This window comes from Musa acuminata, chromosome BXJ1-8 (genome assembly GCF_036884655.1).
Source record: "Musa acuminata AAA Group cultivar baxijiao chromosome BXJ1-8, Cavendish_Baxijiao_AAA, whole genome shotgun sequence".
Taxonomy (NCBI): Eukaryota; Viridiplantae; Streptophyta; class Magnoliopsida; order Zingiberales; family Musaceae; genus Musa; species Musa acuminata.
In genome coordinates this window covers 48,441,377-48,467,811 of record NC_088334.1, presented here as the reverse complement: position 1 = coordinate 48,467,811, position 26,435 = coordinate 48,441,377, and the positions used below count along the sequence as shown (strand labels likewise).

General features: G+C 39.9%; 5 protein-coding genes across 9 annotated transcripts; 4 read left to right on the top strand and 1 right to left on the bottom strand.

Annotated features, from left to right (window-relative positions):
• The first annotated feature begins 233 nt into the window (after positions 1 to 233).
• LOC103996476 (agamous-like MADS-box protein MADS2) lies at positions 234 to 5,164 on the top strand. The gene is made up of 8 exons (XM_009417399.3): positions 234 to 565; positions 2,062 to 2,140; positions 3,466 to 3,527; positions 3,662 to 3,761; positions 3,904 to 3,945; positions 4,042 to 4,083; positions 4,571 to 4,701; positions 4,795 to 5,164. Exons 1-8 carry the CDS (start codon positions 381 to 383, stop codon positions 4,874 to 4,876), a joined length of 723 nt encoding a protein of 240 aa, XP_009415674.3. The 5' UTR covers positions 234 to 380; the 3' UTR covers positions 4,877 to 5,164.
• Positions 5,165 to 8,138: 2,974 nt separating this feature from the next.
• Positions 8,139 to 13,450, top strand: LOC135581019 (hexosyltransferase GAUT11-like). 4 transcript variants are annotated; one of them, XM_065080566.1, is made up of 6 exons: positions 8,139 to 8,547; positions 9,879 to 11,266; positions 12,281 to 12,357; positions 12,525 to 12,820; positions 12,947 to 13,174; positions 13,316 to 13,450. In XM_065080566.1, exons 1-4 carry the CDS (start codon positions 8,398 to 8,400, stop codon positions 12,596 to 12,598), a joined length of 1,689 nt encoding a protein of 562 aa, XP_064936638.1. In that variant the 5' UTR covers positions 8,139 to 8,397; the 3' UTR covers positions 12,599 to 12,820; positions 12,947 to 13,174; positions 13,316 to 13,450. The 4 variants fall into 4 exon arrangements, with proteins under 4 accessions (XP_064936638.1, XP_064936637.1, XP_064936640.1 ...); XM_065080565.1 differs by having other exon boundaries at positions 12,525 to 13,174; XM_065080568.1 differs by lacking the exon at positions 12,281 to 12,357 and having other exon boundaries at positions 8,140 to 8,547; positions 12,525 to 13,174.
• Positions 13,230 to 14,320, top strand: LOC135588438 (uncharacterized). Its single transcript, XM_065080569.1, has 2 exons — positions 13,230 to 13,612; positions 13,683 to 14,320. The coding sequence occupies exons 1-2, from the start codon at positions 13,441 to 13,443 to the stop codon at positions 14,264 to 14,266; spliced, it is 756 nt and encodes a 251-aa protein (XP_064936641.1). The 5' UTR covers positions 13,230 to 13,440; the 3' UTR covers positions 14,267 to 14,320.
• Positions 14,321 to 16,206: 1,886 nt separating this feature from the next.
• Positions 16,207 to 18,194, top strand: LOC103996059 (GDSL esterase/lipase At1g28590-like). The gene is made up of 5 exons (XM_009416868.3): positions 16,207 to 16,536; positions 16,618 to 16,836; positions 17,213 to 17,361; positions 17,430 to 17,703; positions 17,809 to 18,194. The coding sequence occupies exons 1-5, from the start codon at positions 16,299 to 16,301 to the stop codon at positions 18,081 to 18,083; spliced, it is 1,155 nt and encodes a 384-aa protein (XP_009415143.2). The 5' UTR covers positions 16,207 to 16,298; the 3' UTR covers positions 18,084 to 18,194.
• Positions 18,195 to 18,523: 329 nt separating this feature from the next.
• On the bottom strand, positions 18,524 to 23,910 carry LOC135588437 (nuclear transcription factor Y subunit B-4-like). Of its 2 annotated transcripts, none has more exons than XM_065080564.1 (5): positions 23,714 to 23,910; positions 23,351 to 23,597; positions 23,011 to 23,274; positions 22,819 to 22,896; positions 18,524 to 18,848 (listed from the first exon to the last, which is right to left on the bottom strand). In XM_065080564.1, the coding sequence occupies exons 2-3, from the start codon at positions 23,575 to 23,577 to the stop codon at positions 23,028 to 23,030; spliced, it is 474 nt and encodes a 157-aa protein (XP_064936636.1). In that variant the 5' UTR covers positions 23,578 to 23,597; positions 23,714 to 23,910; the 3' UTR covers positions 18,524 to 18,848; positions 22,819 to 22,896; positions 23,011 to 23,027. The 2 variants fall into 2 exon arrangements, with proteins under 2 accessions (XP_064936636.1, XP_064936635.1); XM_065080563.1 differs by having other exon boundaries at positions 23,351 to 23,603; positions 23,714 to 23,909.
• Positions 23,911 to 26,435: the final 2,525 nt, after the last annotated feature.

Genomic DNA, 26,435 nt, shown 5'->3' with positions numbered 1-26,435 from the left:
AGTCTTCTCACAGCCACATTCCTTCCGCTGCGTGTCTCCATCCCAAAAACCCTAACCATCAACTGTAATAATCGGCAGCACGTAATCGCCCTCCAAACCCAGTGGCAATCTCATCCATGCATCGAGACCTCGTTCGCTCGACACGTGTTCGTCAAGAGGATCACCAGATGACGTTCTCTTGTCATGGTACGATACAAGAATTGCCGTCGGTTGAGTGATGGATCATTCCTCATCCAAAGCCAACGAAGGATGCCAAAGTGAGATTTCTTCTCCTTATCCCGTGATTGCAAGCATGCATTAGCATCATCTTGTCAACTGCCTGTTAGAGAGAGAGAGAGAGAGAGAGAGAGAGTTGGAAGAGGAGACCGGTGTACGTCGTCATGGGGAGAGGGAGGGTGGAGCTGAAGAGGATAGAGAACAAGATCAACAGGCAGGTGACGTTCGCGAAGCGGCGGAATGGCCTGCTGAAGAAGGCCTACGAGCTGTCAATCCTGTGCGACGCCGAGGTGGGGGTCATCATCTTCTCCAGCCGCGGCAGGCTCTTCGAGTTCTGCAGCAGCTCCAGGTACGTAAGTGGACGGCAACTCCACTGACTAGAAGACTCACGACAAGAGGACAGCTCGCCTTCTCTTACTTCTCTCCTTTTCCTGACCTCCTCTTCCTCGATCTCTCTCCCTCTTCTTTTCCTAGTTCTTGATGACAGCTCCCGAAGATTCATGTCCCAAGGGTTGGATCTTTCGCTTACCCTCGTTCTTGGTTCAAGAACAAGCCGTCCTGGCTTAGAAGAGGCACATGTTTCTTGAGATTTGGTGGTCAAGAAATGGAGATTTGGGTGGGAAATGAGTAGGGTTTCTTCCATGGTGCTTCGATCTTAGGTCTTACTGTTCCATTTGAGATTCCTATGTTGTTCTTGGTCCTCCGGGGAAGATTAGAGACTTGTGCTTCGGTCAAGAGATCTTTGCGTCAAAGAAACATGTCCTTTAAAGGTGGATCTGATGGGAGCTCCTCTCATTTCTTTCATCCAGATCTACTGCGCTTATCTCATGTTATCCCTTGTTCTTGGTCTTTACCCTTCTGTAGCTACATGTTCATCCCTGTTCTTTGCCTTCTTGATGGCTTTTTGCCTACATCCCCAAGATTCCTCACGACGCATTTCATGACCGCCGCAGATTTCGTTCTTCGTACACCTCTACCACGTTTTTCTTCCTCGCTTGTGCCAGGACTCACCGATGGTTGGCATTCCTATCCTTTTTGTTGGGAAAGAAGGATGGATGACTCCGTCTGATTCTGTTTATGAGCAAGATTAAGCTTCCTACATCACCAGATTAAAAGCGTCTCACTTCAAAGCAAAACTGTTACATCAAAGAAAAAGAGAAAACCATCCCAACAAAGCTGGCAGTGTTGGAAACCTGTCAAAGCGGTAGAAATGGATGCACCGTAAATTGGTTTGAAGGTTTAATTTGAGGCCGTGGTTTGATGTTGTTTGGTTCTTTTATTGCTCCTTTTTCCTTTCTGGTCAGACGAGAGTCAGGGTTTTTAATCATAGCTCGATCGATATAGTAGATCTTCTTCCCTGCGATCCCAACAAGCTCAGTTTGGGAGTCCGTCAGTCCTGATGTTGATGGCCGACAAGGTTTGGATTCTCCTTCTTCCCTGCTGTTTGAGTTAGATAGACCGACATCTAATTAGAACAACAGAATCGAATGAAGACATGTTTTTACATGGTTTGATGAGATTGTCTGAGTCCATGAGATCAGTCTCTATTCCATTATCCATTGTATATGTTAGCAAGAAAAGGATTGCAAGTACAGGGAACTGTGGACGGCAAAAAAGAAGAGGAAAATATATCAAAACAGAAGCCTGTGCAAGTACAGAGAGCTCAGTGGCAAACCAGAAGGCTGTACTCCCTGGAAAATAACTCTTCTCCAACAGCTCAATGCCCTCACAATCTCTTTCTTTTCAACCTCTCACCTCATTTGGTGATCAATATGTTGACATTTTATGTAGAACTCATATCTGTAAGTTTTGCTCCGGATATGACTTCTGTTCTACTTCATGCAGCTTGCTCAAAACAATTGAAAGGTACCATAGGTGCAGCTACAATGCATCAGAAGCTATGGTTTCATCAAATGAGACACAGGTAGATGACTCTCACAATCACAGTAGCTCCATGACACAGATTTTTCTTCATGTTATCATGCCTTGCTGTGTCAGTTCTTGGCATGGCATTTGATGAATCTGTATGCATTCCTCTGGAAAGTAGATACAGCTTCATGTGGATGTTCTTGGGATGTGGTGAATTCTGTCCTCATTAACAATGACCGATTTCGGTGTTCTTTGAACTCTTTGCGTTGCTTAGAATGGCTTCTTTTGATACATATACGAGAAATGAGTCAGAAGCTTCTGTTCTCTCTTTAGATCACCAAGAACAAATTGTTGAATATGAGTGCTGATTTTGTTTCTGGAGGTATACAAAACATATATAATTATAGCTTCAATATGCAAAACTGGAACGCTGCCATAGAAGCCTTGGCACAGTTAACTGAATCATTTGACACAAGAACAACAACCCAATTAAACATGATTTGCGTGAGTTCAAGTTCGTCGCATGCCGAAACTTGCTCTGGCAAAGATCTGATATACCTGTGGAGTTCTTCTTTTCTCGATGCTGGATCGACCATGAGTTGTCACTTACCGGCTTCCCATAAACGTTTTGGGTAATGTCTTGGATCATCAAATTTAGCAGATCTTCATCTCAATCTAGAGTGGCTACTCCTTGTTTTGTTCTCATTTGTTTGTTGATAATGAAGATGAAGATGCTCTTTCTTGAGGTTGTAGATAGGTCATCAACATGTAATAATATCAAAGCTCCTCCGACCGTAGCTTAGGGATCGTATGCGTGAGCGATGCCCAACTATCCTTGAGTTGAGGATAAATGCGCTTGTGTTTGTTGTCATGCAACATTTCATTGCTTATGCTGCTTTGCACACTAGTTTCTGTTATGAAGGTGGTCTAGAAGCCAAGAAATCTTTGATTTAGTGGTGAGTTTTTTGTTTGAGATCGTCACTATAACTTCTTGTTGTTGCTGAGTTTGAAGTGAAAAGTTTTATCTTTTCGGAGTCGATTGTTTGATTAGCTATAGCTTCTTCTTGTTGTTGTTGCTGAGTTTGAAGTGAAAAGTATTATCTTTTCGGAGTCTATTGTTTGATTAGCAATGTTGCACTAATTGACATCGATGACTATTAACTGTTTTTTTTGGCTTAAGTTGAAACAAGATCTTAAATTTATCGGTAAAAGAACTAATGCCGACAGATGAAACCATTCTCTTGAACAGCATTATGCACATTTTGAACTCTACTTGTCAACTTGATTCTGCTTTACATTGCTTTAACCAAAATATTCATTCAAATGGCTGCATTTATGTTTAACCACCTGACAATGTTTAGCTTTTGTGGCCTCAAGCAGAATACTTATCAGGACTACTTGAAGCTGAAAGCTCGAGTCGAGTATCTACAACATTCTCAGAAGTAGTACTTGGAACTCTGTTCTTTGATGAAGATTCTGTGTTGTTTACTGGAATACAAGTTCATATTTTTGTCTACTTTTTTTGTGTCGGAGCAAGTGTTTGTTTGGTAATGAAATGCTATCTATGTCATTGTAGAAACCTGCTTGGTGAAGATTTAGATGACCTAAATACTAAAGAGCTTGATCAACTTGAGGAACAGATAGAGATGTCTCTAAGGCACATCAGATCAACAAAGGTACTCAGCAACAGATGTTAAGCACTCACAATCCATGATTAATGCTTCTGACATTAGGCTATGCCTTCAAATATTCCTCAAAGATATACAATAATGCTTCTCGAGAATGACTGATTATTAATGCTTCCTCCTATGCTTGCAGACCCAAGTAATTATCGATCAGCTAACGGATCTCAAGCGTAAGGTAATTTACTTCAATTCTGATAATGCCTGGATTGAGTTTGATTTTGCATGATCAATTATGTATTAAGTTTGATTTAACCAAGTTATCTCTGTGCAGGAACACATGTTGCTGGAATCCAACAAAACATTAAGAAGAAAGGTACAAGAGGTTCTTCCCTCAAAGTCAGCTTTTGAATCTATATTTTAGATTCATGTTTGTAGCCAATGTTTAAGATTTAAATGTTGATGCAAAAAGATAACTATATGTTGCCCATTGGCTTGATCTTTTCAGGTCCTGTTCTTTTGGGCAATAAATGCATTCCTTTTTGAAGTCTTTCATCTTATAAGATTGTACAAGTTTTACATTATTCTCTCTTGGCTTGCACATGGATCTCACTCTTGCAAGCTTCAAGAACATTTCCTTCAGATTATTTTCTTTGTTTCTTGTGAGATGCCACTTAGTGGCATTATTCTTCTCGTCGACAAAATATTCTGCACATAGATCTGAGGCTTTTTTCTGCTATTTCTCCGATATCCTAATCAGAGGAGCCCTCTCTTTCTTTTGATACCAAGATGTAAACAAAATTCTTTTATCAGAAATGATGACAAAAGTTCACTATTTTTTTTCTTTTGGTTTCTTAACATAGTTACAAGAAGTTAGTTCCGAGAATTTGCTGCAACTGTCGTCGCACATCGGTGCCAGCAACACTGTCAATGTGCCTCCTCGACCCGAACAGTTCTTTCAGCCTCTGGCATGTGATCCTTCACTGCAAATCAGGTAATGCTCAAACTCCTGAAACAACTTGGTGAATCCACACAATTAGTACAACATTGTGGTGGCTAAGTTTCCTGTTCTGATCCGGACTTGCAGATTCAATCCAGCCTCTGCAGATCCATCGCACAGTCAAGCCATGGCACAGAATGTCAATGGATTCATCACAGGATGGATATGAAAAATCCATGATTCCAGTGCTACTTCTATATATCTATATATTCATTGTCTTTGCCTATCCCCCTCCAGACCATCTTCTCCAATCATCTGGTCTGATCTCAAAGAATAAAGAGGACAACAAAGATAAGGTCTTTATGTGTGTTGTATGATTAGCTTGTTGACAAAGCCATGTAAATTTTATATGTGGGATGTAATCAAATAATTGTTGCATGCAGACTAATAAGTTTCTATACACTTTTCTGAAACTCTATATTCTCAGCTGAAGAAGAAACAAGATGTTGTGATTCAACATTGTGACCATATTACCATGCTGTTAGTATGTTTTCTTTATAGCATTCTGTTTTCTATGAAGACTCTTATTTCCAAAGATTCCCTTGATGCAACTTGGATCAAGTTAAGTAGATTAGAGAAGCTATATCTGGTTGCCATATTATTTCCTAATCATTGCCAAGTTTGATGCTTTCCATATCATCATCGACAGATCATTATGCTGATATATGCACCTTCCACTACAGATTGAGAAGATTGTTATAATATCAAGTAAATCAAACTATTAATCAAAGTACCAAAACAAAATTCTGTAGAAATAGTGTTATCTATCATCGACAGACTAATTGAATAAGGACTCACCAACTAGTTTCTGCTTGGCTGTATCTCATTGTTCATCATTTGCATTAGTTCATAAAAATCAAGGTGAGATTACATACTTAATGCTACTCAATAAAACAGCATAGAGCAGAGCCACCTGAAAAAAATATGCAGACACTTGTAGAACATCATAATTATGAGGCTTGAATGCTTGCATCTTTTAGATGTGTGAAAGATTGAAATGAGCTAGATTATTCATGTAGGGTACTGCACTGAGGTTTCTTCATCTCCAATTAAATCTGTGGGTTCCAGTTTAAAGGACAGGGACCTGTGCTGAATTAATCACCTTTCCACATAATGTCTTACAAGTTTTGGAGATCATTAATACCACTCTATATCAGTAAATGAGTGACAACTCATGTAACATAATCTCAACAGGACAACTTGTTAGAAGATAAGCATGAATTCAATAGATCTGATCAGAAAAACTGATAAGAATTTAAATAAAAATAAAGAACTTGGGTCAAGATTATCCCTCTTGAGCATGTAAGTGAAGAGATTTGATGAACTCTTTTAGCTTCCTGTAGTAAAATCATAATAATGTGAGGCCGAATGTAACTCGAAACCGGTAAAAAGAATATTTTTTATTTCATCTTATATCGAAGCTACACCCGAATGTTTATGAACGAAGATATTTAATTTCATATTTTTTTTCTGGTGATTTCTCACACATACATCTCAACATTTTGTCATAGTAAATTTTTTTTATTGAAACAAAGGAAAAGCCCTTTGATGCTTTTTAATATTTTAGACATGTCTTTTGAAACTTAAAGATCATATAAGCTTAGTAACTCTAAACTATTACATGAAGAGGAATCTTCATGACAAACTGGTGACCTAATACCTCGGCAGATGCTATGTCCTCTCCTGACTAAAACTAAACTATAGAAAGGAGAATCCTACAATGTTGACCTTCGAGCACCACAGCTGGCTCCGTTTTTAGCTTCGCTCTTTTCTACAGAGAAAGGATCAGATCATGAAGCTGACAATTCGAATAATCAATGAACAAACTGACACTAATAATACTGCGGCCATAGTTCTGCCAGTGATCTCATAATTCCACCAAACCAAAGTATCATAAGCATCACTGTAAGAAGATAGAGAGAGCAGCTTCTTCCTTGTCCTCGACATCTGTTAAATCTACCTTCCATGCCCACAGCAGGTAGAAAGTATCATGTAATGTTTATTGTCTCTTTGAACTCAACAGATCTGATATATTCTGACTTGCATGTCGAGCTCTCAGTGAATGAAAAGAAGGTTTGTTCTTGTAAAACCATTCCACAATGTTCTGAGTCTTCTTCCCAAATTACATTCATGTTTAGGCTCAAAATATATTGAAGTGTTTTCCTATATTTATTGTATGCCATTTGGATTGTGCCAAGGAAAAGGAATCTCTTCTTCCCGTGTGACAGGATCTTGTTGTCACAAAGTATAAGTCCTGACTCAAAATGATCCCCTTTCCTGGTTGCCACCATCACTATCTGAGGATCATGATATGGAAGAAAAGGTTTTAGAGTGGTTGCAGGTCAATGTCAATGGTGAAGTGATGGTGAATCTGCCAATGACAGAGCTGAAGATGGCCAATTTACAGCTGTGGAATATAAAAAGAAGTGGGAGCAGAGTGTGATGTGATATGGAAGGAAAGAAGAACATGGTGAGGTGGGATCAAAGGAGGAGTTTGGTGAAGGTTGGTGGTGGTAGGGAAAGTGATGAGAGATGCAGAGAATATATTGGATTGAAAGGAGTCATTTTGATGAGCATATATTTAGTTTCATATTGATGAAAAATAAAATAAAAAAATATCATAAAAATGGATTATTTATATGGATAAGAATAAATGATGAATCATAACATACTATGTGGTTAGATCTTAAATCTTATTATTTTCATCTAATAAATTGATTGGTGCAGTGAGGAACAAACACCATTAAATGAAATCTAAAACTAAAGCATGGAATTTATATCTCTAAGAATTTAATCAAAGAAAATGCTTTTTGCCCATTGATAATCAAATAGATCATGCAGAATTTAATGTACTTACTGTAAAGACTAATATACTAATTAATGTGCTCCATGCAAAAAAAGAAGATGGATTGATGTAATGGTAAGGTCAGCATGATTTCATCCATAAGCTTCCAATTACAATTAGGAGCAAACAAAAAAAATAAAGTCAACATCATAAGAAATTGGAAACAGATTAGATTGGGTTTAAGCTCATATAATATTAATTGAAATTTGTTATGACCAATGCAATATCTCTCATCTATAGCCCAAACTATAATAATATTTGAATACTAAAGATAAGAAGAAAAAAAGAAAACCTTGCAAATTGTCTAATCTTAAATCATTCAATCAATCTTTGGTGATTAGTGACTACAAGAAGTAGCACATTTTCCATCATACTCTTCTTCTCCTCTTTCTCCTCTCCTTAGGTGGCACAAAGTCATCATCAATGAGTGCCTCCAAAGAACATTGATTGAGAGTGTTACCACATCCCAACATTTCTTGTCAACATTGTCCTTTTCTTTGGCTTCTAACTTCCCCTTAACCTCCCTCAATCGACTCATGTAAAATGGCTTACTCTTCTCACATTGTACGTCTCTTGTAAGCAATGCCATATATATATATATATATATATCCGCTCACTTCCTCTCCGCTGCTCTCACCAAAAGAACCTCCACGTTCCGATCTTTGAGTCCGTCTTTCTCCATCGATTCCAAGTGTTTGGATCTTCGTATCGTGGTTGGAGGTTTTGAGTCTGCCGCCCAATCCAGTTCCAATCGGTGCTCCGTTGAGGCTCAATCCGAGGGACGAATTTTGGTCGGCGAAAAGGAGCCGGTTTTATTGTTGTTCTTGTTGTTTGATCGCGTACGCATGCGGCGGAGGGCGCCCGAGTTCCGGCGCCCGGGCCCGAGGCGGCTCTCGTACTGGATCTGCTCGCTTCTTGGGATCTCGATTGCCGCTGGGTTCGTTCTCTTCTTCTTTCAGCACCATCATCAGGACCGATTCAGGCCGCCGGTAAGGGTACGTTACCACGGTTTTCTTCTTGATGTTTCTAGTGCCGAATCCGTTAAAATGGTTCGATTATGTGATCTGGTAATGTTAGTCACAAGATTGAGGGGGGAAAAGGTCATAAATTGGTTTCTTGGGGATCTTTATTTCTTTCTTGTGGCATTCCGGGAAGGGTTTTTAACTCATGAATCAAACGGAGAATCTAGCATCTGAAAGAATTAAGCAATCAAGTTCGGTAATATATGATACAGATCATGTTCGACCCACCTGATAGCCAATTTGGAGCCCCCCTCTTTATTTGATTGTGACTCCGTAGGATTTTATGGTCAATTCTCCTACGGCATAGTAGCTCAACTAATCATTGTGGAGTATGGTTTGTAGTTAGTTCCTGCAAGTTACTTCATTGGACCAGTCTTGATGGAAGCTTATCACCTCCTGTCATGTACTAGGATGTAACACCAATTATTTTTACATGTTACTTCATGACGTGAAAGCACCACTGGGTTAAGCCTCATATGCACCACACTGCTGGGGTTTGATTCTGGGTTATGTTGAATCTCGAAGACAATGCCAAACTCTTAAATGGAAACATTATCACCCTGATTTAGTCCACATCAGAAATGGACTAAAATTTAGATTGACTTTTAAGAGGTTGATGAGTGTGCATGGGCAAACATTTAGATTGATTTGGTTGATGAGTGTATTACGAGTAACCTGCACTTAAGCATTTTAGGATGATGACCGTGACATTCACAACTTAATTAATTATGGCCTATGTAATGAATAAATTAGAGTAATAGAAACCATTTATGGGAATGTTTTTTCTTAAAATGTGTATAGGGTTTTACGATTGGAAGGCTTAGTTTTTGTATCGATATCCAAGATTTTGGTATCTATTTTCTTCTTATAGAAATTTCTGTTTTGTAGATTAGTTCAGCTTAATTTTCTTTCGGAAAAAAAAAGGGAAGTCAATTGAACAAGGTTCTGCTAATGTAAGGTCTTCAACATACACAAACTTCACCCCTACAAACAAAGAGGTTGTTTTTGTAACTTGAACCTTGGTCACCTAGGTCGCAAAGAAGCAACCATAAATTGCCCGAGTTTGATTTTCTGGACTCTTTTCTAGAATGCAACATCTAAAATGATGTTTTACTAAACATCCTGCTTGCTCTGCAACTCAGAATTTGAATGCAACTGTTCTTAATGGTGTGAAAAATATATTTGATATCTTCATTTTACATGTGCAATGATTTTGTATTATACACAAGTTTGTTGAAATTTTTTATCTTTTTCAGTATGCACCTTCTATATGCTTATGGTTCCCTTGTTTTTTTCATTCCCAGAAAAAGATTCCAACTGATGGGAATAACTCTCATGGAACAATATATCTCATGCAAGAACTGTTAAACAGTTCTTCATTTTCCAGGCAACTTGCAGATCAGCTGACACTAGCCAAGGCTTATATAATCATAGCCAAGGAGCATAACAACCTTCAGCTTGCTTGGGAGCTTAGATCACAGATACGTAATGGTCAAAGATTGCTCTCTCAGGCAGCTGTGAGGGGAAAACCAATCACCCTAGAAGAAGCACATCATATAGTCAGTGAACTAGCACAGCTCATATACAAGGCCCAAGATTTCCATTATGACATTGCTACTACAATAGCAAAACTAAAGAGCCACACCCTTGCCCTTGAAGAGCATGCAAATGCAGCAACTGTGCGGAGTGCAAAATTTGGTGAACTGGCTGCAAAAGCCATGCCCAAAAATCTCCACTGTTTTAACATAAAGCTCACAGAGGAGTGGTATAAAAATCCATCTCTAAGAAAACTGTCAGAAGAGGGCAGGAACTCACCTCGACTTGTTGACAACAGCCTATATCATTTATATATATTCTCTGATAATGTGCTGGCAACATCTGTTGTTGTGAATTCCACGGCCTCTAATGCTGATCATCCTCAGCAGCTTGTGTTTCATGTGGTCACAGACAAGGTCAATTACTGGGCTATGACTACTTGGTTTCTTAGGAACGATTTTAGAGGATGCACAGTCAAAGTTCTGAGCATAGAAGAGTTATCTTGGTTGAATGCCTCATCCTCTCCATTGATCAAACGGCTAGTGCATTCCGAAACATGGGCTTATAACAATGCTGGTAGTTCAAAAGATCAGAGTTGGGAAACAAAGTTGAAGGACCCTAATTTTGCTTCCTTGCTGAATCACTTACGCTTCTACATCCCACAGATACAGCCCCAATTGGAAAAGGTAGTGTTCCTTGATGATGATGTTGTGGTACAGAAGGATCTAACCCCTTTGTTCTCAGTGGAATTGCACGGGAATGTTATTGGAGCTGTGGAGACCTGTCTAGAAGCATTCCATAGGTTCTACAAGTATCTCAACTTCTCTAATCCAGTCATTAGCTCAAGATTTGATCCACAAGCATGTGGATGGGCTTTTGGGATGAACATTTTTGATCTAGTAGCATGGAAGAAGGAAAATATTACTGACAAATATCACTACTGGCAGGAACAAAATGCTGATCAGATGCTCTGGAAGACAGGCACTCTTGCTCCTGGCCTTCTGGCGTTTTATGGGGTGATGGAACCCCTTGATCGGAGATGGCATGTACTTGGATTGGGTTATGATTCTGATATTGATGATAGGTTAATTAAGAGTGCTGCTGTTGTGCACTTTAATGGGAAGATGAAGCCATGGCTTAAACTAGCTATAAGCAGGTACAGACATCTATGGGAACGATACATCAATTTCTCAGATCCATTTGTTAAAGATTGTTGGATGCACTAAGATGTTGAAGATTACATGTTATCTTTTCATGTTCTCTCGTAATAGTTTGATGCACAATTTCCAATTCCTACCTTCTGAGGACAAATGCCCGACTGGGTAGGGAGCACAACAGCATCGGATATTGGGAATTTAACAAATCATTTTAGAAGGTGTAATGATTCCATGTTAGATGTTACATTTTGTTAGACTTGGACCTCATATTTTTGGAATAGCACCAGATGAACAAAACAGAGACTGTAAAACAGAGAAAATAAGAATCAATTTCTTTCATTAGCTCCAGGAGATGCCAGTGTCCTGAAAGCTTGAGATGGAGTTTTGATCGCACAACTGTTTACATAGAACTGCAAAATGGCAGCATATCATGCCAAATTTAAGACCAAGATCTTGTCTGAGGTTATAAATCAGTTGTTGACATTGTGGTAAATTTTTTGGAGATAATTCGTTTAGACAAAGTTTTAATTTTACTAATGACTTGGTTCATTTTCCATATTTGGGAATTTGTAAAATGATGGAGGTGATTCTCCTTTTAGCGCTTTATATAATAGGCTTGTAAATAATATAAATGATCATTTTTATATTTATCGTTAGATTGAAAATAGATCTGATTCATAGAATTTTAGGATGCTTATTATATGAATGTCCAAGCATGGGAAAATATGCATATATATAAGACCACCCAAACATGTATCGAAGAATTGGTATCAGTTTTTAGAGGTTGCACTTGCTGGAAAGTGGGAGTATAGCTCCAATGTAATTTTTGATATCTCAGTTTCTGCTTGACGATTTAGAATGGCTCTACAGGTCAACTCCAGAATTATTTTTGGTACATTGTTTTAGCTAAAAAGTTTATGTAACCTACTTAATCATATTCTGCTGTAATCTCTTCAGAGCATTCATGTCAACTGTTCTACTGCTTGACATGATTCGAGCAATTTTTGTTTAAGGCTTTGTTCCTACAGAATAAGATCTGCAAATGCTGCTCCAAACATTTTCGTATCGCCACAATTATCCATGAGAAAGGGTCAGTATTTAAATTGAGATAATTTGGTTCTATTGCTAGAAAAGTTATGGCATGTGGAAGTGCTTATGACATTACTTATCCAGCTTTTACCTCCTGCTGGTCTTTATTTTGCATGTATCTATTAAAAGGGTCAAACATCCAAACTTCACCTAGAATCTTGTTTTCAGGTGATGTTGTGCTAATAGGACTCGGTGAGAATGGTTGGTTGCCAGTACCTGCACCTCATGAAGGGTTTATCTAATCACTTTTCCTGTGCCAATTCATTGCCTGATGAAGCTTTCTATGTTATGGACATCAGTCGAAATAGCTACTGGTCAAATGAAAGGGACAAATAATGATGTTCATGCAACCAGTTGATTATGAAGCAGCAGTTACTGCAAGATAAACCCCCTCATGAGTACTCACATCACCTGAATCATGATGTGTTTCTGCTTGATGTGCTGCATTTGATTCAAATGTTTAGGTTGTTGTCACAAAAGATAAATGGATTGTGTCACTATCAAATTCCTCCGGAAGATCTATGACAGAAATACTGTGTTGAATCCAAATACTAAATTTGCTTTTTTTGGATGTTTGTGATCCTTGGCAGGCTCAATGTTTATGCCAAAGCACCTCAGTTCAATTCGATCAATGCAATGCCCCCATTTTGCCTTGAAGCATGCAGTGTCAGCATCCATGTGATCTCTATCCTGTAGCCAATCTGCCTGCGGTCGTGTTTCAAGCCCTCAACAGGCAGCAACCAACAGTCACCCAACCCAATTATGGCGGTACATAAGCTTCACACCTTCCCCGGCTTGGCAGAGGAAAAAGAAGAAAGGTACCTTCATCCTTCCCTTATCCCTTGCCGCTGCTCACCTTTTCTGGTTCGTCTAATCAAAAGGCAGTCATCTCTTCATCTTTGTTAGTTCGCAAGCAGTTGCATTTGTTTTCCTGTGATCGACATTATTGTGCTTCAAAGGTTCATAAGCTGATCAGCAAAAGGCGAGCCCATCGAGTCCCATCGTATTCTTCTCATTCCATTATATATAATGCTGCGGACCCTATGTTGGATCCAAATCGAGGGGACTACGCTTTCTACAGGCCATGGATTGCGAAGCTCACTGCTCACTTGTACTCTCACTGTTCTTCATCTTCCTTTGCTCCTCTGCTGCTCGTGATGCGAGGGATCAGTCCCCGTCTGCAGTGGTGGTCGGAACTGTTTACTGTGATACATGCTTTCACCAGGAATTCTCCAAGTTCAGCCACCTGATCTCCGGTCAGCTCTCTCGCCTCTCTCTCAACAAGGCTTAGATATCATTGTTGGTGCTACTTTTGCTTGTCGTCAGGTGCTTCGGTGGCAGTCGAGTGCGGAGATGCGGCGAGCGGGCGCGGCTACCGGAAGGTGGTGACGACGAACCGGCGCGGGGTGTTTGGGGTCCGCCTGCCGCCGAGGATAAGCAAGCACGTCCATCTCATCGAGGCCTGCTCGGTGAAGCTGCTCGAGAGCAACGAGCCATTCTGCGCGGTGGCGTCCACCGCGACGGCCGCCGGGCTGCGACTCAAGTCGAGGCGGCGTGGCGTCCATGTCTACTCCGTCGGGTTCTTCAGCTTCAAGCCGCTGAACGAGCCGGAGCTGTGCTATCAGAAGCCAGTGCTCGAAGCTGAGAAGCAGGAGCAGTTCGCGTTCTTCCTCCCCCTGCCGACAATTACCTTCCAGTCGTCGCCGCCGCAAGGCGCCGGTGGATTCCCACTGTTTCGGCCGCCAACCGTGCTGCCTCCAAATCCGTTCCAGCCACCTGCGTCGGTCCTGCCGCCTTCGCCGTCGTTTAACCTTCCTACAATTCCTTCGTCCACACCACCGCCGGCCTGGCCGTTCCCTCGGTTCCCTGGCGTCCCATCAGCCTTCCCTTCGAAGACGACGTCGCCATGAACGAGCTGCTCCGCCCAAACTACGAGCCACAGCTCTATCAAGTAAATTACGTTTCGTTAATGTATTTGTAGTAATAATAAAATAATAATATATAACTTGTTGTCTACTTGTCGAAAGATATTATTTTACAGATATGAATTTACTAAAGATATATAAAGAAATAAAAGAATTAGAGCGATTTGCTTAGAATTTTTTTTTGAGGTTTTCCTAAATCCCGCTTTTTATTTTCTAATTTGGTATCCTCCTTTTTCATCGATACCCTAAATGCTTTTCGTTGACGCCACCTCCCCCTTTGACGGTATGTAGGTTGCCTTAGAGCTGTCCCACTTATATGATGTTCCATTGCTTCCATTTCATCGAGGTCGTTTTCTTCCTTTTCGTTTTCATTTCATCACCTCTATTTCACTATTTTGATCATGTTGCCTCCTTACCCTCTACGAGGTCTTGTCACTTTCGCCCTATCGCTATGGCCCCTCTATTTTAACCCCATCATCTCTTTCCCCTTCACATGATCTTGTCGCGTTTGTTTTACCATTTCGATTATTTTGTTGTTGCTTCCATTAAGCCATTGTTACAATGAAGAGAGAGAAAGACATCAACAATGATGTGAGTCATTTAATGTATTAAAAAAATATACCAAATAGAAAAACTAAAAATTAAGTGCACCTTTACGAAAAAAAAATCTAGAAAAAGTATATTTTTAAGGAAAATCATCCAAAAATTATATAGATATGATTTTACTAAAAATTATAGATAAAAAATTTAAATATTTGAATTTTCATAAAGATATTATTCTACACATAACTTAAAATATGTATATATTCGATCTCAAATTTTTATTACAATATTATATTTTATAGTCCATAATGATAAAATGGTTCCTTCTTTATGATTTAGAAAATTAGTCATCAAAATATATTTAGAAGTAACAACATGGGAAATAGAGGGTTAAAGATGTGTTCAATGTCCTATTGTGCTAAACCTCATGCATGCAAATACGTACAACACTCTTTTCTACAGTATTAGCCTCAAAAGAATCATCTAAAACCACACGAATGCTATGGAGATACATTTGAGATTAAGTAGCTCGATTTTAGACAGCATTCCAACGCTGAAAATTCTGAAACGGCAGCAAAAAGGATGACATGAAATCACCACGAAGCATGCTTTTCTCATGTAATATTCATTCATGCATGCGAGGAGGCTGCTTTTTTCTCAACAAATAAAGAAATAAATGCCATGTCGTCTCCCACTGTTGGGTAAAACAAAATTGATAAGGTAACCAAAGAGAGAACACGAAATTTTGTTGTTCATTCTTCACACAAAAAATATTTATATGATGAGATTTTGAAGTGTTTCGTTGTCATATAGGAATGATAATAGTTATAGGTTTTCTGATGTCTGCCTCTAATTCTTGTTTGATGGAAAACTCCACTACATTTGTGGGTATATTATACGAAACCTATTTATCATACTAATTACGTCAGAAGAGCATATGATTTATGATTTCATCATAATTAAGTATTCTCTTCTTTTGTCTCAATCCATCACATGAAATTGATGGAAAATTACGGATCACATATACCAAAGATTAGGAGAAAATTGAGGGCAACATTGCACCAATTCCTTCCATGAAATGAAACCATATGAATAGTTGATGGCTTTCGTTTTCACAGACCACATGTTATCAAGATCGGAATAAAAATAGAAATAGATGGCCACTGAGATCATTCCATAGTGGCCTTCCTTCAATAATGTTGTGGGTGTAGAATACCAAGCGAACACACCAATCCTTCGCATGAAATTAAATGATATGAAGAGTCATATATGAAAATATTCTGAGTTTGAGATTGGAATGGAACTAAGCCCAAATCTTTCATATATATATATATATATATATATATATATATTAGTTAGATCTAATGGTCTCAAGAGATTTCTTTCTGTTGTTTGTCTTGTCAACGTCAGCAGTAAAGACTCGAGCTCTATATGCATCCGCAACCTCGCGCTTCTTCCGCGGCATCAGCATCCAATGGAGCCACCCACCGCCGCCGTCTTCGTCCTCCTCCTTCCTCTCTTGCTCGGCTCATCAACCACCGCCTGCTACTCCACCATCTTCAGCTTCGGCGACTCCCTCGCCGACACCGGCAACCTGATCCGAGTCCCCGGCCAAGCCGACTGCCAGGCCGGCTGGCCGCCATACGGGATGACGTACTTCCACAGCCCCACCGGGCGCTTCTCCGATGGCCGACTCATCGTGGACTTCATCGGTACGAATGCCTTCTTTCTCCGTCCGTCCTCCCTTTGTCCGCCACCGGCTGGGTGCATGTAGAGACTTCATGTGGTTGCAGCGGAGGCGATGGGGCTGCCGCTTCTGCCGCCGTACCTCGAGGCGTGGAGGGGCGGAAGGTTGAGGAAGGGGGTGAACTTCGCGGTGGCGGGGGCGACGGCCATGGACAACGAGTTCTTCCAGGAGAAGGGCATCACGACGGGCTCCACCAACAGCTCGCTGCGATTTCAGATCCGGTGGTTCCAGCAATTGCTGCCCTCCCTCTGCGCCTCTCCCACAGGTCTACCGTTCCATTCGCTGCTCCCCCATCGTACCCCCATCTCACATGGGTGGCCCCCACCTCGCCACTGCTCATTTTATCTACTATCTGATATATTATAAAAATTTATTGTGTAAGAATTAAAACTCTCAAATTTAAGAATCACATAATTTTATTTTTTACCAAAAAAATAATTTTATATTTTAGATGTATAGTAAAATCTCTCTCTCTCATATATATATATATATATATATATATACACACTTTATTTTATTGTTGCTTATACTTATAGTCTATCCCCAATATTTGGAACGTTGACGCGTAATTATCCTACAACGAAAGCTTATTGCATTAAGGTTGATAGCTACTGTAACATTTGATCTGTTATCCTCGATAGATTGCGAGGATATGCTCCAAAACACTCTCTTCTTGATGGGCGAGATCGGGGGGAACGACTACAACTTCCCATTGTCTCAGGGAAGAAGCTTGCAGGAGACAGAGTCCTTCGTTCCTCTAGTCGTCGACACCATCAGCTCGGGAATCAATGTAGAACTCCAACTCTATGCATCTTAATTGTCGTTCCATCTGAATCGCTGTTGCCTTTTGTCGGCCAGAAACTGATCGAGTTGGGAGCGCGAGCGCTGCTGGTTCCGGGAATCACTCCTCTCGGATGCAACACGGTCTACCTCACCATCTACCGAAGCGATCGAGCTGAAGATTATGACGCCATTGGGTGCATCAGGTGGTTGAATGAGTTCTCTCAGTACCACAACGGCCACCTGCACGACGAGGTCCGGCGGCTGCAGGCGCTGCACCCTGAGGCCGTCATAATCTATGCCGACTATTACGGTGCCATGATGAACATCTTCAGCTATCCAGAGCGATTTGGTACCAGAATTTTTCCGTGAATCTTGTCGTACTAAAATATGAATCTGATTGAGCTTTTACAAGTCATTTGTGAGGAGATCGACGAGGAGTTTGTGGTGGTTTCAGGAATCGAGGAGCGGTTCTTAGCGTGCTGTGGAGGTGGCGGCCCGTATAACTACAACTCTTCACGGCCGTGTGGGAGCGAAGGGCAAACGGTGTGCGACGATACTTCGACATACCTTCATTGGGATGGCTTGCATATGACCGAAGCCACCTACAGGATCGTCTCCGTCGGTCTGTTGCAAGGACCATTCGCCGTCCCTGCCATCGCCACCACATGCCCAGCCACTCGATTCAGCTTCACCCACCCGTCCTCCTCTACTCTGAGTTCTGCCTCCTGATGATTTGTGTTAGGGATGTTTCCTTGCAGTTATTGACGACGTGTTCTCGTTGGAAAAGATATGGTTTGATATTGCTAGTCGAGCATTGGAATAAAAACATATGTTTTGATATTGCTAGAGTGTTATTTGTATGTATTAGTTATGATTTAATTCAATGATAAGATTTAAATCCTTGATTAATTCAATGATATGGCCAATATTTTCCACCCAACCAAACATCAACACGTGGAATACAGTTTACCAAAGTTGGACGAGATAGTATGAAAACAACAAAGATATTAATTCAATACTATGCACCAAATTTTTTACACTTGCAATGTAGCTGGTCAAGTGAACTGAAAGCTTCCCTGAATTAAAAGAAGAGAAATCTAGTATTGATTACTGCACCAAATCCAAGCAACATAGCTCCTTAAATTTGACATGATACAGAATGAAGCATGTAAAACATTGCAACAGTGATTCCTTAACCAAATTTCACAAGCTATATAAGTCTGTTTTCACAACAGTCAAGACAAATTTCTTAGCAAAGGCCAAAGTTGAGCTGAGATCAGTGATGGGTCCAAGTCCAAGACATGCATGGGCTGGAACAATTTTTCTGGGTGCTGGTCATTTGGAAGGCCAGGCAATATACAACATGAAGAAATAACAACAGATATGTCTGCAGCAGCAAGAACTCATAGGCTATCGTTCTGATTGAAGCACATAGTACGCACTCCTAGGAACAACCCTTCGAGTCCACGACAACCGATCCTACATGCCATTGAACTGCAAGAAAAGAGATACATAAAGATTGTCACCTTATTTACCTCTAATTATATTAATATAGTTACACAAACAAACATGAGGCAGCATCTTACAATATTAATTTACGGATATCCTCTTATACACTCATAACATGTATATAATTTGTTTAAGAAGAAACATCATGTGTCCACATGAATGAAAATATCAAATTTACTCCTTAAAAATGTGAAATATATTGCCTGCTCCTTGAGAATTCAAGAATTATCAAGAATGCCATTCTTCATTGGTAGAGGTAAAAAATCTAAGATAGAAAAATCGTGTATACCCCTGGTTACAGAAAGATACTACCAAATATTTCAACATTTCAAAGAGTAAATCCATGATTACTCACTTTTCCACGAATGTGCGAAAATTTTCCTTCATTCAAATAACAATGGATCAGCAGGTCAGGTCTGGGATCGATCCCAAGATCCCCAAAAGCCAGGAAATTAACTGGACCCAGTCACAGCAAGTTTAGATCACTTTAACAGCAGATTTTTTTGCCTGTTTGGACTGATTTCCACCAACTCAAGATGACCCCATTTTGATTTCAAGAAATATACTCTGAAAATCTGATCCGACTGCTGACGATTTCAAATGCTAAAACTGATCCGACTGCTGATGATTTCAAATGCTAAAACTGATCCTAGACCAACTAGCAAACCATGCATATAACTCCATGCATGGTTCACTCCCATGAAATGAGATATAAGATGTCAGAAGATGGAAATTGTCAATCTCGACACTTTAAAGATTGTATACAAATCTAGATGGAGGTTAGCCCTCAAATCATAACTATTAAGCCAAACCATGAATATAAACAAGAACATCAAGCCATAAAGTCCCAATTGTTTGGGTTCACTACATCTTTTCTGGTTCTTGAGCCAGATACAAGATAATATTTCTAGTTAAATCAAAAGCATCCAAGATATTCTTTTTATTTCCACAAAAGTCTTCTTTAAGTCTCCAACCACCTCTCCTCACACCACTGCTACTAATCAACTCGTCTCGTCCAACCACAATATCTACAAGACTCCTTTAAACATGCACAATTGTTTACATGTGAACATTTCTTCTCTACCATTCCAAATAATTCCACATATCCATCTTAGCATTTTTATCTCAATTACACATACTATCTACACGTTATTTTTTTAGTAGTCCAACCAACGGTATCAAACTCATTTTCCTATCTAAGATTATAAGAGGATACATAAATTTGGATCATGAGATTGAATGATAGAATCATTAACTCCTACGACATATTCAAAATTAATTTTAAGACTCACATGTATAAATATACTTTTGGTTAGCATTTAGTAATTTTGATATATATTGAGCCAATAGTTGTGCTATTAATCAAGTGACTACATAATCAAAGAAAAGTAATTTTTTTTAGATGAATAAGATAGTACATAATGCATAATTGAAGTACAAATTTGAAGTTGCGAATGTTTTTTACTTGTGAACGACAACAGGTGCATGTTTTCTTCAACAACAAATATCAACCAACATATATATCACTAACATCACAAAATAATATATTTTTGTCACCATATATAAGCTCAAAATATATGAGACATAATAAAAATGCTAATAAATATGTCCAAACCATCATAATTCTCATAATAAGTTCATATTATCAAATAGAGGTTACATGGATCTCCTCATTGAATATTAAGTTCAAATGAAAAACAAATAAGCTCAAAACAAATTTTCTAAATTTTGAACTTCACATCCCCATCCTCACTGTCCTCTTGGACATCATCCTCTAGTATATCATTGTTTAACTTAAATCTTTTGAAATCTCTGATAGCTCAATTACTTCCACATCGTCTACTACCTCGAGATCTTGTCCACTGTCAATTGCTTCTTGATCTATATCTTTTCTATTTTGTTGTCTTCATAAGTTGGTTCAACATCAAGAATGTCAAGTCAATCCTTATTTGTCAATAAGCATCTTCCCACAGAAAGTTCATAAAAAACAATCTCCCCAAATAGCAACTACTTGTATAAGGTTGACAATCAATTGAATGTTGTATGATAAACATCACTCGAGGAAATCTAAAGAAGAACTAATGGAAAGTAATAGTTGCCACAACTGGAAAAAGTGGTTTGGGTTCAATTTCTGTAAAACACTCCCATGTTTGTGATATTTGATTCATCTAACTTTGATCTTTGTCCATTTATGTAATAGTCTGACAACGACATGTACATTGCAGCTTGTTGGCGATCTACAGGATTTATGGATTTAGTTATCCTGGGACAAAGCAACAGAATTATAACAAAAACTATTCTGAAATTTAAATAAAAATGCAACTAGCAGAAAGGTTATTGTCTTCCGCATGACAAGAATCATATACAAATATCTGGAATTTTACAAGGTAGATTTTGCAGCAAGAAGAGAAGCAGGAGGAGATGAAAGCTAAAGGACATAGAGGAGCAAAAGCAGGAGATGAAGGAGAAGAAGAGAGAAGAGAAGAGAGGGGAGAGTGGTAATCAAAGAGCGAGGAGAGGAGAGAAGCACCCATGAGATGAGGACAACTGATTTAGAGATATCACACATGATAGCAAAACAAAACAGCAGCGTGAAGCTTTAGGTCTAGGGTTTGGAAAACAAAGACATCATCTGTTTTGGAAAGGTGCATTCTGGACAGGGACAACCCGCTTGAAAGATATGGCTGGCAACAACAGAAGTGGCAACAGGAAGCTTTACAGCAGCTAGATGAATCGATTGAGTTTATCAAGTTGACTTGCAAGATGACCTAATCTGCAATTTGGTTCAATAATCAAGCCGACTTACTGGATTTGATATTGGTTGTGCCTAATCTGTAAATCTGGTGCACTAACTAGGCCTACTCGCTGCATTTGATCTCAGTTATCATGTGATCTTGCGGTGCAAGTCACTATTTCAACAACACTGCATCCATGATTCAGATCCATAAAGCATGGCTGACCTAGCAAGCACCTTCACAAAAATATTTCTTTCAATAAACAGCCATCTCAACATCCTCATCTCTACTACTTGTGTATGTTATCATATATTTTTGCCGAACATTATGAATCATAAAGAACAAACAATCATATAACTTCCTCATAGTGCTATCCACTTGTAACATCTCAGACAACTTTTCATAAGCATATACTATTTGAAAACCCACTTTAACCATATAAGTATTTTAACCCTCTCCTTACCATGCAGTAGCAAGAGTCTATGCACGAGGCAACCCATTTTTTAACAATCACTTTTTGGAGTTTCCACTTCTCTATTGAATGAAAGAATTGAATAATACCAAAGAATGTTACACTTAAAATTTTTTGATGACACTTTCACTTGTTTTTCCATTTTATGCCAGAGACCTTTTCATTGATCTAGAACAGATACTAAGTGGTACCTTCTGAAGATTTTTTGTCAAGAACTCTATTTTAGAGTCTATAACAGCAAACATAAAGATTTCATCTAGAAATGTCTAGCAAGTCAATCCACCACATCTAAATAAATAATCAAACTCTTGGTGCAATTTACAATGACAGAAACTTCATCTCACATTCTAGCGTACTTATGGTGTCACCCACCATTCCATCAAACATATCTTTGATCACTTTAATGTTGATCATATCAATGTCAACAAAATAAACTTTCCCTTTCTAGTATCAAATCATCGAGTCATAACAAAACGTGTAGATCTTTTCTTGTTTCTTCACATTTTTGTTATTCAACTTACGAATAAATGTCTTCTAAAATATATCTTTGACACTTCAAGAAGACATAATTAGCTTGATGATATGGATTAAGAGTAACAGTAGGCATCTTGTACCTTTACACTCCTCTTTGCAGGGTATAATTAAGTCGAGAGGTACAAAAGATGCTGTAAATAAACTCATAAACGAATAAGATATCCTGATTAAGAAAAGCATCTAAAGTGGTCAAGGAAGGCAATCAATGACCTACCGAAGCACCTGGGTCCCCATTAATTGCCCCGTCTATCTTTCCTGATTGCTCTGCGGGACGTGAACCCTTGCCGTTGCCCTTCAAGATTTCACCAGACGGGAAAGGAAAATTTAGTGCGGTATCCATATGAATCAAAATTTCGGAAAAAAAGATAATTCGCTGAAAAAAAAAAAAGAAACACAAGAAAAATACCTCGACCTAGGGCACCATCACGTTCGATTTCGCAGCAATAGTCGCAGAAACAAAGAAGCAATTCCTCCAATTAATACAGCACGACAAAAAGGGGTTCCTGTGTTAAAGTACGGAAGAGAAGGTAGGAGGTTCACCTCCCTGTAGAGCTGCAAGTAGAGCTTAAGGGGCTCGACGTACTCTTCGAAGCCGAGCGTCCCCATCGCCCACAGAAGATCGTCGCCGTTGATGGTCTTCCTCTTCTCCCGCTGGCACTTGTCGCTCGCTCTGCACCGAAACCCCCCACGAATAAGCGAAAGGGAGAAAGAAAGGAAGCGAGAAGGGGGGTTTCGGCAGGGCTAACTCGCTGGTGATGAAGCTGATGAACTCAGAGACACACTCCTGCACGGACTCCTTGGCGTCCTTAGCGATCTTGCCGTTTTCCGGGATGGCCTTGCGCATGATCCGCCCGATGTTGGCGATGGGTAGGAACCGATCCTGCTCCCTGGCGTTCGCTCCTCCTCCGCCACCGCCGCCGTGGTCGCCGGAGTGACCGCTCTCCGGCGAGCCGGGGACCCCGGATTCCGCCATCGTTGCCGAGGACCAAAACCCTAGCCCTAATCCCCATCGTCAAACAAGAGGAGAGAAGAAAGAATGGTTCCAGAGAAATAGAGCGAACAGCGTAAAGGAGAGTGGGAGGGGGGAGAGAGAGGGGTTGTAAACTTACCGGGTTAGTAATGGAGGGGGTCAGCGGAGAAAGCGACGGAGCCGAGAGGGCGGAAGGGGGAAAGCAACGGATGGATGGCGACGGAGGCGGAGAAGAATAGAGAGAAGAGAGGAGAGTTGGGATCGAGTCGATTCGGTCCCCTCTCTCTCTCTCTCTGTATTTGAATAAGAAATTAGACTTGGAGGGAGTGCACATTACAATTGTAGTGTGGCTGAATTGAGTACCCACCGTAGTGGTTCATAGCATGGTCGTCATAGAATCAAATAATATCAAATTATAATTAATTAATTTTTTTTAATAAAATATAAATATTAAGTACGATATTCGAATATTACGATATAACAGAAAGTCGATGCAAAATTAACATTGTTCGTATACTCGAATCTATACAGAAAATTAAAATTCTTCATCATGTGAAATTAATTATAAATATTTTTAAGTTAATCCTAATTTAATTCTTTATCGATGCAATAGAGAATGTCATAATCTTTATCAATATTTTTTTCTCTCACAAAAATCATGAGATACATGATGTACTTATAAAAATAAATTCAAAGTAGTATGAATTATCCAAGTGGACATAAACAAAAAGAAGATTATGTTGCTCACATGATTGATTGCCTTTGGTTGAGGACGGTAATATTAATACTACTATTTCATTTTGATTTCTCTCTTTTGTTGTTAATCTAGTAGATCAAATTGCAAGTGACGGATTGAGGGATTAATTTAGCTTATCTTCTCAGGTGAGATACACTAATCAAAGCTATCCAAGCTAAGCTTATTTGTTCCAATTATTTTAATCCGTCCATTGTTGATGGCATAGCCTCACATGCTTAACGTTTTTCCACCAAGGCTCGTAAGATGTCACCGTTAAAAACACAGGTGTTTTCGTGACTCGATAAATCCATCTCGGTATTAACAAAGCTATTGATTATTATGTTAATGTATGACATTAATTCTTTCATGATTATGTTTATGTATAATATTTTGATTAAATTTGCTGATATTTAAATAAGTCATGTGCATTAATCTTATCACATCATCGTCAGTAGCATTTATGATCATCGATATCCTAGTCAATCAAGCATTATTGGAGCTCACAAAAATATTCGTTGTGATTATAAGATGATTATTGAGTAACTTTGAGGTTGGGGTCGAATTTTTAAAGTATCGCTTACACTAAAATTAATGTCGGGAGATGTTTTCTGATCTCGTTTTCTTGCCGTTAAAACTAGTTTGAGATCCTTTTGGGGTATCTATTTTTTTTCGAAAAAGAAAACCTTCCACATTGCTCAAAGAGTTGATTTTTATGTTCCATAGGGATATACAGATGAAAGGTAATAAGAGCTCTTTCCTTATTTTTATGTGATGATAGATGTCAAATGGTGATTGGCCGTTACCATGTTTCCTATCACCTAACACCTAACGGTGGAAATTAGATGTAGATGAGACTGCGAAATTGACGGAAAAAAAAATTTGTTGATTTGATTCGAGAGGTTTTGCGGGAGCCACTCTTGATTTGATTGGAGAGGTTTTGCGGGAGCCACCCTGTCGCGTCGCTCAAGCAGGGTAGATATTTGAGGCTACAATTTTGGGTTCGGAGAAATCCAGCTCGTCCGCGTCCGCCCGGTCGACACACGGCAAAGCGATCGCGCGTGGGACCCGCCAGCCTCGCGGGAGCAGGAAAGTGGTGTTCCCTGGCTTGGATGTTACGGGGGAAATATCAGCTTCGCCGGAACCGCCGGGAGTCGACCGACGACCGCTGCGAAGGCTCAGGTGTTCTTCCCGGCAGCAGCCACTCACACCCCATCCTCCACCGTGTCCGTTGGCTTCTCTTAAGGAGGATACCCAACTGATCTCGCTCTGATATATCACGCTCTCTTCCTGCTCTTCGCTGCATGCACGCACGATGCATGGTCATCTTCTTGGTCGTCGGATGAACTCCAAACCATACACAAGCCGAAGAATATACTTGCCACACGGTCGTGGACGAGAAAACGAGTTGCAGACCTCATCACTTTCTCTTCATCATCATCCTCCTCCTCCTTACCCTTCTACTGCCACAGTCCTTATTCATGGTGACTTGCAGGGTAGCCACGCAGCTCACGAACAAACACACCTACATGTACTTCACTGTTTATGACATGTTCTTCTCCTCTCCTTCTCCTCCTACCTGTCGTGGAGATGGTGTGGTTCCTTTTCGAGAGTGAATAATGGGTTCAAGTTCTTTTGCACACGATCGCCATTAGTGGGCTGCAGATTCTGCGACAAGTTTAACCCATGAACTACATAAATTCTCACATGAGAATAACAGTTTCTTGCAGTGAATCAGATCCATTATCGTTAACTTTGGATTGTTGTTCTGAGATGACATCCTACATCACTGGAAGACCAGCCTGTTGCCAAGCTCCACTTGCCGCCTCCTCCTAGTCTTCCTGCTATTGCTCATCCTCCTCCAGTTCATGACCAAACTCTAGCAGCAGCAGCAAAAGCCATTTTGCTCGGAGCCAAAAAGCTTGCAGAAAAGAATGAGAGTCGAGTCTCCACAAGCTACAATCATGGAGCTCATGACCTTGAACAGCTCAATCTCCCAAGTAAGCAACCTGGTAATTCTCCACGCATGATCTCCATCGAGGAGGAGGCTGTTCCGGAACGAGGCTTCGCTGTTTGGGATCGAGAAGGCTAGGTTAATTCAACAAACACCTGGTGTTCTCCTCGATCA

Coding starts and splice junctions, on each gene's coding strand:
- LOC103996476 (XM_009417399.3), top strand. CDS start 381: ATGGGGAGAGGGAGGGTGGAGCTGAAGAGGATAGAGAACAAGATCAAC. Junction 3,528..3,661: donor TATCTACAACATTCTCAGAA/GTAGTACTTGGA, acceptor ATGTCATTGTAG/AAACCTGCTTGGTGAAGATT. Junction 4,084..4,570: donor ACAAAACATTAAGAAGAAAG/GTACAAGAGGTT, acceptor TTCTTAACATAG/TTACAAGAAGTTAGTTCCGA.
- LOC135581019 (XM_065080566.1), top strand. CDS start 8,398: ATGCGGCGGAGGGCGCCCGAGTTCCGGCGCCCGGGCCCGAGGCGGCTC. Junction 8,548..9,878: donor GATTCAGGCCGCCGGTAAGG/GTACGTTACCAC, acceptor TTTCATTCCCAG/AAAAAGATTCCAACTGATGG. Junction 12,358..12,524: donor ACAATTATCCATGAGAAAGG/GTCAGTATTTAA, acceptor TCTTGTTTTCAG/GTGATGTTGTGCTAATAGGA.
- LOC135588438 (XM_065080569.1), top strand. CDS start 13,441: ATGGATTGCGAAGCTCACTGCTCACTTGTACTCTCACTGTTCTTCATC. Junction 13,613..13,682: donor GTTCAGCCACCTGATCTCCG/GTCAGCTCTCTC, acceptor GCTTGTCGTCAG/GTGCTTCGGTGGCAGTCGAG.
- LOC103996059 (XM_009416868.3), top strand. CDS start 16,299: ATGGAGCCACCCACCGCCGCCGTCTTCGTCCTCCTCCTTCCTCTCTTG. Junction 16,537..16,617: donor ACTCATCGTGGACTTCATCG/GTACGAATGCCT, acceptor ATGTGGTTGCAG/CGGAGGCGATGGGGCTGCCG. Junction 16,837..17,212: donor CCTCTGCGCCTCTCCCACAG/GTCTACCGTTCC, acceptor TATCCTCGATAG/ATTGCGAGGATATGCTCCAA.
- LOC135588437 (XM_065080564.1), bottom strand. CDS start 23,577: ATGGCGGAATCCGGGGTCCCCGGCTCGCCGGAGAGCGGTCACTCCGGC. Junction 23,275..23,350: donor ATCAGCTTCATCACCAGCGA/GTTAGCCCTGCC, acceptor GTTTCGGTGCAG/AGCGAGCGACAAGTGCCAGC.